This window comes from Ochlerotatus camptorhynchus, unplaced genomic scaffold (assembly GCF_037179485.1).
Source record: "Ochlerotatus camptorhynchus isolate MF236.1 unplaced genomic scaffold, CSIRO-AGI_Acam_v1.1 ptg000434l, whole genome shotgun sequence".
Lineage (NCBI taxonomy): Eukaryota > Metazoa > Arthropoda > Insecta > Diptera > Culicidae > Ochlerotatus > Ochlerotatus camptorhynchus.
This window is the reverse complement of record NW_027040920.1, coordinates 8,037,155-8,049,289: the sequence shown is the minus strand read 5'-3', so window position 1 is coordinate 8,049,289 and position 12,135 is coordinate 8,037,155. Positions and strand designations below refer to the sequence as shown.

The following is a 12,135-nucleotide window of genomic DNA, read 5'->3' as shown; positions in this document are numbered from 1 at the left end:
TTTGGAAACCCAGCCGGTAGGAAGGAATAATGTTGTACAACAAGCTTCTAATTGTTGTCGATTGTCAGCCACGAAATCGAAAGAATACTTACCGTTGTTGTTGTGGTGGGATCTTTGACTTTTGATGGAGGACAAAGACCTACGAAGGTTGGACATTCGATATGGAATCCGTCCGGCTTCAACCAAGAACCGACAAGGATGTCAAGTGAGTTCAATTTACCATTTCTCGATATTAGTGCAAATGGTAGCTACTCAGTTTTCATTCATCACCGCGAATCTCAATTAATGATAATTATGGACTTTCGATCGTCTTGGAGGATTTGATTCTTTATTACTGATCTTAATTTTACCTATTTCTTGATTCTAAATTATTCATTATTTTTTAAATATTTAAGATTCTTGATGAATCATCATTCATTAAAAACTTTGAATTAGGCATTTTGATCCATGATACCTGATCAATCTTGATTCATGATAAATCTTGTTTATAATAATTCATAATAAGTGAAGAAACTTGATTTTTTAACAATGCTGATTATGATAAATCTATTCCTGATGATAATCAATTATAAACATGATGAATCATGATTCATGATGAATCTCGATTAATGATGAATCTTGATTCATGATGAATCTCGATTAATGATTAATCTTAATTCATGATTATTATTGATTCATCATGAATCTTGATTCATGATGAATCTTGATTCATGATGAATCTAGATGCATCATAAAAGTACGATAAAGTATCGACATTTACGAATTCGGTATGATTTTATTTGCAGGCATCTTGTGCTATAGTTTGTTTCTACTGCCGTGAAAATGTACAAGGTTATGTCTCTGGCTTGCAAAAGCCATTTTAAAAACCATTTGAATAAGAATTACTTCAAAGTCAGTGATATTTTGTTTGACTGTACTTTTGCACGCTGTAACTCGCGCTACGGAAGTTTTTATTCGCCAAAACAGATTGAATAAATATATTTTATACATTCCTTTGACAAAACTGGTTTTATTTTTATAAAAATTCGAAGCAACACATCCTTTATCAAAATTTAAAGCAGGATTTGAAGTGAAAACCGAGCGCTGCCCAAGAGAACCGAATTCCGTAATCCGGTTTGTTGACAGCGTTCGGTAATTCTTTTTTTAAATATATCTTTATTAAGGAGATTTTCAGCCCTGGGCTGGTTCGTCTCCGTCGGTAATTCTTGAGTAAACCGATGTTCGGTTATTTCTGCTTAAATTTATTTTTCGTCAACCAAGATTTTCGGTAACTATGACAGATTGTGGGTAACAAAAAGAACTACCGACAGTTCGGTTATTCCTCTTTGCACTACCGAGAATTCAGCAGATAAAAACTCGGTTGAAATCATACCGAGTTCGGTAATATTTTCTAAGTGTGTGGTTAATCTTGATTCATGATGAATATTGATCATTGTTAAATATTGATACATGATTAATCTTTATTCATGGTTAATATTGATTCATGATAATTATTGATAAATGTACAATTTGATTCATGAATAATATTGATTCATGATCAATATTGATTCAAGAAGAATATTGATAAATGATCAATATTGATTCTTGATGAATATTGATTCATTATGAATATTGATTCATGATGAATATAGATTCATGACGTATGAATCTTGATTCATGGTTAATCTTGATTCATGATGAATTTTGATTCATGATGAATATTGATTCATGATGAATCTTGATTCATGATGAATCTTGATTCATGATGAATCTTGATTCATGATGAATCTTGATTCTGGTTAATCTTGATTCATGATGAATCTTGATTCATGATTAATCTTGATTTATGATAAATCTTGATTCAAGATGAATCTTGATTCATGATTAATATTGATTAATGATGAATATTGATTCATGATGAATATTGATTCATGATGAATATTGATTCGTGATTAATTTCATGGTTAATATTGATTCATGATTAATCTTGATGAAAACTGATTCATGATGAATCTTGATTCATGATTAATCTTGATTCATGATGAATCTTGTTTTATCTTGATTCATGGTGAATCTTCATTCATGATGAATCTTGATGATTCATGATTAGTCTTGATTCATGATTAATCTTGATTGATAATGAATCTTGATCAGTAAGTTCGGTAGAGTTCGGTAATATTTTCTAAGTGTGTGGTTAATCTTGATTCATTATTATTATTATTTATTATAGTCACTTTAACGCTCTTGGGTCATTCGTGACTTGTCCGGGGGTGAGATTTGAACTCGTGACTTTGGCGTGAGAGGTATGGATGCTAACTACTACGCCGGGGTCGCCCCCTATCTTGATTCATGATGAATATTGATTAATGTTCAATATTGATGAATGATTAATCTTTATTTATGATGAATCTTTATGCATGGTTAATCTTGATTCATGATAATTATTGATAAAAGTACAATTTTAATTCATGAATATAATTTGTTTTTTTTTTTTATAATCCATTTATTTGTCAAGGCTCAAATGCGTTAGCTTTGCGGAGCCGAATATTTTTACATAATTGTGTGTGAATATCATTTTCTTACAACTAATGTTAGTAGAACGGGGGCCGATTACTCGCGGTTTACTCGAGATTAGGGATTACATTTATTTATCATTTGGAGGGAGGACAAGGGAAAGCATTTTGAACTAATTTAAAACTTAAACGTAAAGGATGACTAAAACACAAAACACTAAACACATAAATCAACAGCTTTAAGAAAGTCGTAAATAAGCTTCATAAAGTCGATATCACGGCAAGCCAAGACGTCTCTAATTGGCTTAAAGGGTTGTTTTCCTCGGACCCTAAGGGAATCACACAGAACGGATCTCGCCTCATGATGCAAGGAGCAGGACCAAACAACATGCTCGATGTCGTGATAACCGTTTCCACAGGTGCACAAGTTGCTGTCGGCAAGCGTAATACGGAAGAGGTGGGCGTTTAACGAACAGTGATTGGACATGAGCCTGGACATTACACGAATAAAATCACGACTCATATCCAACCCTTTGAACCAGGGTTTGATCGACACCTGTGGGACAATAGAATGTAGCCATCTTCCCAGATCACCATCATTCCACTTTTGTTGCCAGTTGGCGAGGACTTGCTGACGAGAAATCGTGAAAAATTCGTGGTAGGCGATTTGTCGCTCGTAAATATCGCCTTCCATAGCGCCCACCTTGGCCAGCGAGTCCGCTTTCTCATTGCCCGGGATAGAGCAATGAGAAGGGACCCATACCAAGGTGATGACATGTGAGCTGTTTGATAAAGCACTCAATGACGATCGTATTTCCTGGAGGAAATACGCCGAGTGCTTCATCGGCCTCATTGAACGCATAGCCTCCAGGGAGCTTAGGCTATCCGTAAAAATGAAATATTGGTCAGGTGGAAGTGAGGCAATACGCTCTAACGTGTACGATATAGCTGCTAGTTCAGCAACGTATACCGAACACGGCTTTTGAAGCTTGTATGAGGCGCTATGAAGATCGTGGGATACTCCAAAACCAGTGGACGCATTTATCACCGACCCATCTGTGAAAAATCTCTTCTCGGTGGGGACGTGGCGGTATTTGTTCGCAAAATGAATATAATTGATTCATGATCAATATTGATTAAAGAAGAATATTGATTGATGATGGATATTGATTCTTGATGAATATTGATTCATTATGAATATTGATTCATGATGTATATTGATTCATGATGAATCTTGATTCATGGTTAATCTTGATGCATGGTTAATCTTGATTCATGATGAATCTTGATTAATGTTTAATCTTGATTCATGATAAATCTTGATTCATGATGAATGTTGATTCATGATGAATATTGATTCATGGTTTATTTTGATTTAAGATGAATCTTTATTCATGATGAATATTGATTTATGATGAATATTTATGCATGATGAATATTGATTCATGATGAATATTTATGCATGATGAATATTGATTCATGATGAATATTGATTCATGACTTATCTTGATTCATGGTAATCTTGATTCATGATTAATCTTGATGAATCCTGATTAATGATGAATCTTGATTCATGATGAATCTTGATGATGAATCTTGTTTTATCTTGATTCATGATGAATCTTGATGATGAATCTTGGTTTATCTTTATTCATGATTAGTCTTGATTCATGATTAATCTTGATTGATAATGAAACTTGATCAGGGCTACATCCACTCACTTGCTATAAAAAAATGTTTTCAAGAATTATGAAATCATGAGATGGTATAGTGATAATTAGAACTTGTAAGTTACAAGATGAGGACGTGAAGTATGTGTTTAACACATAAAATCTGTCAATATTGCTTTCAGTCAGGGTAACTTCCACTCACTTGCTATAAAAAAAATGTTCTTCAGAATTATTAAATCATTAGATGTTATAATGATAATTATTACTTGTAAGTTACAAGAAGAGATTGTGAAGTATGATTTGACTCATAAAATCTGTCAATATTGCTTTCAGTGCGTCCCAATTAGCGATCTTACGATTCGTGAGCGCTCACTCTGAGTGAACGCTCACGAATCATAAGATCGATGATTATGACGCTCTGAAAGCAAAATTGACAAATTTTATGAGTCAAACACATACTTTACACCCTCTTCTTGTTGCTCACAAGTTCAACATTTTATTATATTATCTAATGATTTCATAATTCCGAAAAACATTTTTTTATAGCAAGTGAGTGGAAGCAACCCTGCTTTCAGTGCGTCACAATCAGCGATTTTACGACTCGTGATTGCTCACTCTGAGTGAACGCTCACGAATGATAAGATCGCTTATTGTGACGCTCTGAAAGCAAAATTGACTGGTTTTATGAGTCAAACACATTCTTTAAACCCTCTTATCGTTACTTACAAGTACAACATACCCTTTTATCATCTAATGATTGCATAATTCCGAAAAATATGTTTTTATAGCAAGTGAGTGGAAGCAACCCTGATCTTGTTACATGATGAATCTTGATTCATGATGAATCTTGAATCATCATTAATTTTGAATCTTGCTTCATGATTGATCTTGATTCATGATTAATCTTGATTCATGATGTATATTGATTCATGTTGAATCTTGAATCATTATCCATGATTAATCTTGATAAATCTTGATTAATGATTAGTCTTGAGAAATGAGTAAACTTGATTAATGATGAATATTGATTCATGATGAATCTTGATTGATTATGAATATTTATTATGATGAATATTGATTATTGATGAACATTGATTCATGACGAATGTTGATTTATGACGAATATATATTCATGATGAATATTGATTCCTGATGAATCGTGGTTCATGATTAATCTTGGTTCATGATTAATCTTGGTTCATGATTAATCTTGGTTCATAATTAATCTTGGTTCATGATGAATCTCTATTCATGATAAATCTTGATCCATGATTAATTTAAATTCATGATTAATCTTAATTAATGATAAATCTTGATTCATGATGTATCTTGATTCATGATAATTCTTGATTCATGATAATGAATCTGGATTCATGATGAATCTGGATTCATGATGAATCTGGATTCATGATGAATCTGGATTCATGATGAATCTGGATTCATGATGAATCTGGATTCATGATGAATCTGGATTCATGATGAATCTGGATTCATGATTAATCTGGATTCATGATGAATCTGGATTCATGATGAATCTGGATTCATGATGAATCTCGATTAATGATGAATCTTGATTCATGGTGAATCTGGATTCATGATGAATCTGGATTCATGATGAATCTGGATTCATGATGAATCTGGATTCATGATGAATCTGGATTCATGATGAATCTGGATTCATGATGAATCTCGATTAATGATGAATCTTGATTAATGATGAATCTTGATTCACGATCAATCTTGAATAATAATGATTCATTATGTATCTGGATTCATGATGAATCTGGATTCATGATGAATCTGGATTCATGATGAATCTGGATTCATGATGAATCTGGATTCATGATGAATCTGGATTCATGATGAATCTGGATTCATGATGAATCCGGATTCATGATGAATCTGGATTCATGATGAATCTGGATTCATGATGAATCTGGATTCATGATAAATCTGGATTCATGATGAATCTGGATTCATGATGAATCTGGATTCATGATGAATCTGGATTCATGATGAATCTGGATTCATGATGAATCTGGATTCATGATGAATCTGGATTCATGATGAATCTGGATTCATGATGAATCTGGATTCATGATGAATCTGGATTCATGATGAATCTGGATTCATGATGAATCTGGATTCATGATGAATCTGGATTCATGATGAATCTGGATTCATGATGACTCGACTAATGATGACTCTTGATTCATGATGAATCTTAATTCACGATGAATCTTGAATAATGATAAATCTTGAATAACGATGCAACTTGAAAAACGATTCATGATAATTCTTGATTCATGATGAATCTGGATTCATGATGAATCTTGATTGGTGACGAATCTTGATGCATGATGAATCTTGATTCATGATGGATCTCGATTAATGATGAATCTTGTTTCATGATAAATCTTGATTCTCGATGAATCTTGGAGAATGATGAATTTTGAATAACGATGAATCTTGAATAACGATTCATGATAATTCTTGATTCATGATGAATCTGGATTCATGATGAATCTTGATTTATGACGAATCTTGATTCATGATGAATCTTGATTCATGATGAATCTCGATTTATGATGAATCTTGATTCATGATAAATCTTGATTCACGATGAATCTTGAATAATGATGAATTTTTAATAACGATAAATCTTGAATAACGATGAATCTTGAAGAAGAAAAACTGATTTAAATTTAAGTGCTCTGAGACTGATATCTACGAGCGTCAATTTTGACATAAAATTGAGTAATAACAAACGTTAAATTCAGCTCAATTAAACGTGTTTTTCATCGAGTAACGAACTTTTCAGTTTCAGACTTAATTATAAATTACATGTTTGTTTACGTCTCATCCTATATGTCATAGATTTCATCACGTGTAAAATTATTTATTTCTTAGTGTGTACAGCATGAATGTTTAAAATTAAATCATAATGGTGAGTTGTGAAATGACGACTTACTGCATTCCGTTAAAACATCCTAATCAGTTTGGAATCACAGTCGAACACTTCTAAAAATCTTTTCTACAATAATTCTCTCTTATCCATAATCAACATGAAGATAGTTCAAAACTATCCCATCTCGTTCTGTTCATTATAATTATAGGTAAATCTTAACGGTAATTTTCTCCAAAGCAAATACTTTACATAAATTTGCTGCTGTAGTAACACAAATAGCGATCTGAAAAATCATGCGAAAAATTTAAAATCGTTGATGAAATCAATTTGATTGATTTGTTGTGAAAACCAAACAATAACAAATGATTTTTTATGCTGGCAATCCTTGGTGCATTGTTGTCAATATTTCCTACCATGCTAACGTTACATGAAATGGCACTAATTTTTATTCAAGACGCCATTACTGAGCGGATAGTGTTGTAATATTCATCAACATAATTGATAAATACTCGTCATTCTCACATATTCCGTATGTTATTGAATATGTGCGGACTATAATCATAACGATTTTTAATAATTATATTGATGAATATTACAACGCCGTTCGCCAGAGCATTCCATCAAATCTGTGAGGATTTCGGTTTCAATGTTAGTAAATTAGTCTATAGGAATTAAATTAAGTCGTTTTAAGCTGTCTGTACGACCATTCGGTTGATGATGGAGATAAAAATTCAAATTAATTCAAATCTAGCAGTGAATGCATTTCCAACGAGAATACTTCCATGATGAACAATGATTCTCGTTAAATTTTGATTTTTGAACAAACTTTATTCACGATGGATATTTGATCTTGGTGGATTCTGATTCTTGATTAGTATTTTTCCTGATTAATCTTAATTCATGATGAATGTATAATTAAACTTGATTCATTATGCATTTTGGTTCATAATCAATCTTGATTCTTGATAAATGTTGATTTATGATGAAACTTTATGCATGATTAAAATAGATTTATCAAGAAGCAAGGATCATGATCTTGATGCATTATCATTCATTATTAGTTGCGATGCATTACGTATCAATATTCATCATGAATAAAAATTAATAAGATTCATCATTGTTCAAGATAATGATTCGCGTATATCTCAGCACATAAGCAATTATAACGTAATTAAAAGGAAATAATCAACACACTCAAAATCTCTTCACATCTTGACTGATGATAAATGTTGATTCATGATTAATACTGATACATGTTGAATTTTCATTAATAATTAATCTTGATGCATGCTGAATCTTTAAAATTAATTTTTTATTCATGATTCATGATGAGTTTTGATACATCACTAATCAAGATTCATCATGAATCAAAAATCATCATTATTCAAGATTCATCAAAAATCAAGATTAATGATGAATAAAGATTAATCATGCATCAATTTTTATCATGGTTTAAGATTCACCATGAATCACGAGTAATTAATCATTGATACAAGATAAATCATGTATCAAAACTCATCATGATTAAAGATTCATCATGAATGCAGGTTAACCGTTTATCAAGATTCATCATGAATCAAGGTCATCTTGAATAAAGAGTAATCAATAATCAATATTAATCATGAATCAAAGCCCACAATTAATTAAGAATCATCATGAATAAAAATTCATCAGGAAACACGATGATTCAAGGATCAGAATCCACCAAAATCAAATATTCATCGTAAATGAAGATTGATCAAAAATCAAAAATGATCGTGGTGCATGATGAATCTCTATTTTTTATTTAGTTTGATTATTGATGAATGATGAATCAAGATACATGTTGATTTTTTATTTATGGTGAATCATTATTCATAATGAGTGTTGATGCATTATGTAGCAAGACTCATCATGCATCATGATGAATCTAGATTAATTATGATTCAAGATTCACTAGGAATGAAGATTCACCGTGAGACAAGAGTTATAATTAATCAAGATTCATAATGAATCAAGATTGAATAAAAACCCACAATGAATTAATATTCATCTTGAATCAAAATTCGTCAGGAAATAATAACAGAATGCACCAATATCAAATATTCATCATACATAAAGTTTGATCAAAAATAAAAAAGATCGTTTTGCATATTGAATCTTTCTTAATGATTATTTTTTTTTATAAATGCCTTGTCTTTAAAAATAGAGATCTTAATGATTAATATTTAATCATGATGAATCTTGTTTCACGATTAACCTTGAATCACGATAAATGTGGATTCATGATTGAGATTCAACATTCTTGATTATTAGTTATTGAATTTTTGCGAATTTGAATAAACGGAATTCAAATTTGAGTTGGATTAAACGGCCGTGAACTCCCTTGATACACTTATCAAATAGACCTATCTACATTGATCGATTCTCTTCATCGACTCTCTCTTTCGTTAATAACTTGGCTCCAAAAACATGTTCAGCTGTTCTTATCGTCCAATACGCTTAATAATACCATAGAGGTAACTCTAAGACCAGCAGGTCCCGAAGAAACGTGCTCAACTTTTTGGCTCAGCTCTAGTACTATCTTCGGTCCCAAGCTAACCGATGCACCCCTCGAAACATTGGAAATTCACGAACCCCCTTTTTTATCTGTCAAACTTTCATAGCGAATCAAAACAAACATAGTGTAGTACTAGAATTTCGACTAGAATGGGATACGTTAATCGATTTGCTTGGGACCAATTGGCTAGTCAAGTAGTGAGCTAATTTTAAATCGTTAGTTTCTACCGGTTGATAATACTTTCTTTTAACAGACCATGAGGACAAATTAGTTTGAAATACATATGAAGGCAGCCAAGTTATTAACGAAAGAGAGCACCAATGAAGAGATTCGATCAATGTGGATAAGACCTATTGAAAAGTGACGCAAGAGTATCCAAACAAATTAAGACCGTTTTGGTGGCATGTACCCATCCCAAACTTAAAGCATCCGAGTCATAGGGAAATCGTGGCAATTCCTATAAGACTCATCAGAACAGATCGATAAACGCCACGCAAGTTTTCAACATCCAAGTGACCATCCAATATTGCACGCAAGTTGTTGGAAACTTGATTGCATACTTAAAGGCAATTGAGCTTCACCCTGCCGTCATTTCTATCTCATTTTACTGCAATTTTGCTTGAGTGATGATAACCCGCTCTGCAAACATTTACCTTGTAAACACTATCTTACATCTCAACATGGTTATTATCTAACAAATGTTGTCAGCTGTCCGTCACACACTGAGGTGTGAATTATTGCCACAAAACCAAAAGAAAAAAAAAACCTCGAACTGAAACCGAAACACGGCACTCGACGGCTGACAAGTTTCCGGGCCGTTTCTTCCCAATCAAGCGTAAAATTAAATTACGTCTGTAAGAGCAATTTCATGCCAAATCGTAATCCATTAAATGCGCGACCACCGAATGTTCGTTTCATGCTAATTTTACACGCGTGACATTTTCCCCCCTCGCTCTAATTATGCCATCCATCGTCGTCTCGTTGTAGGTCGTGGATCAGACTCGAGCGATACGGAATCCGAGCCGGGGATCCTGCTGAAGCGTAAACAGCGTCGGTCACGGACGACCTTCACCGGTGAACAGTTGGAGGCGCTGGAGAAGGCCTTCCAGCGGACGCAATATCCGGATGTTTACACGAGGGAAGAGTTGGCCTCGTCGACGAACCTGACGGAAGCCCGCATCCAGGTGTGGTTCAGCAATCGACGGGCTCGGTTGCGCAAGCATGCCGGCTCGCAGATGTCCACTCCGCTAGGTTCGCTGGGATCCATTCCGATGACCCAGTACCATCCGGGGGTACCGACACAGGAGTCGTACCAGATGGCCGCCGCCGCTAACTATGACTTTGTCAGCCACAGTCCAGCTTCGTTTTCCGCCGGGTACCAGCATGGGCACTTTGGTGGACAGAATTTTGGCCCGAATGCGATGGGATTCCACCAGAATAGTCAAGGTAGGTGTTAGTTCGATTTCGACTGAAAAATGTTCAAGTATAACTTTGCGGTTTCGTTTTCGGTTTTTAGATTTCATCCCACCGGAGTACACCAAAATGATGAACGAAGAATACCTCAAGCCGGCGCACGAAAATTCCTCTTCGGTCAAGTTGAGTCCAACGGCGGCCCACGGGGGTCCAGCTTCGCTAGGGGACAGCTATGCAACCAAATTGAGTACGGTGGCGTCGACGGCGTCGGCGGCGGCGGTGGTGGCCTCCAGCATTGCTCCACAGGAATCGTCCTGGAGTCAAAGCTACCCACCGCACCCGGGACAGAGCTACGGAGCGAACCTTGGCCCTAGCTGTCCTCCGTCGGTAACCTCCGGCGGTCCCGTTGAATACCACCAGATGCAACAGGCCTACACCAACAATACCCTGGCGGCGGCCAAGTACTGGTCATGATGCGGTCTCTCTGCTTGAGCAGTGTTTGACTTGATATTTAAATTGTAGATCTTCTGAAGGTTTCCTGTCCTGTTTAGCAAAGTTAGGTTAAGTTATCAAACTAAGAAGGTTTCCTAATTGTTTTGCAATAGTTTCTTCCTCCAAAGGGTGCGCAGTAAGACGATCCCAAATCTCTTAAACTAAAGCTCCTATTTTAGATTTTTCGAACATGCTTTGAATAGGTAGCTGTTTTAGGTTAGGTTTTATTCATTCAATATTTATTTTCAGAAAAATTTCATGACACGCATACAACTAGGTCTCACTTAGCCTTCCACCAAACAAAGCGTAGTGATTAGACAAATAAAATTTAAAAACCATTGACACAAAACGTGTGAATAAATGCCTTAAATTACACTCAGCATTGCGTTTGGATTTGAGCCATATCCGTCCAGTGTCCCATTGACTTCCCGCCGGTAGATCTCACCAATACAATCTTGATAGTGTAGTCTTGTAAAATCGATTTGTTTATTATTATCAACCAGAAAGTGAGCTGCCAAAGTGTTCGGCTTGATAGCAGTTTGATTATTTTTTTTCAACCAGTAAAACGCATGTATTGGTGAAACTGGTCAGTAATACCAACAATCAATACGAAGCTAACGA

General features: G+C 34.5%; 1 protein-coding gene across 5 annotated transcripts in view; it reads left to right on the top strand.

Annotated features, from left to right (window-relative positions):
* Positions 1 to 11,889, top strand: part of gsb-n (gooseberry-neuro) — a 181,738-nt gene extending 169,849 nt beyond the window's left edge. For all 5 annotated transcript variants that reach the window (XM_065234664.1, XM_065234661.1, XM_065234662.1 and 2 more), the window contains 2 exons: positions 10,597 to 11,055; positions 11,126 to 11,889. In XM_065234664.1, coding sequence (XP_065090736.1) covers positions 10,597 to 11,055; positions 11,126 to 11,496 — 830 coding nt within the window. In that variant the 3' untranslated portion in view covers positions 11,497 to 11,889. The remainder of the gene's footprint in view (positions 1 to 10,596; positions 11,056 to 11,125) is intronic.
* Positions 11,890 to 12,135: the final 246 nt, after the last annotated feature.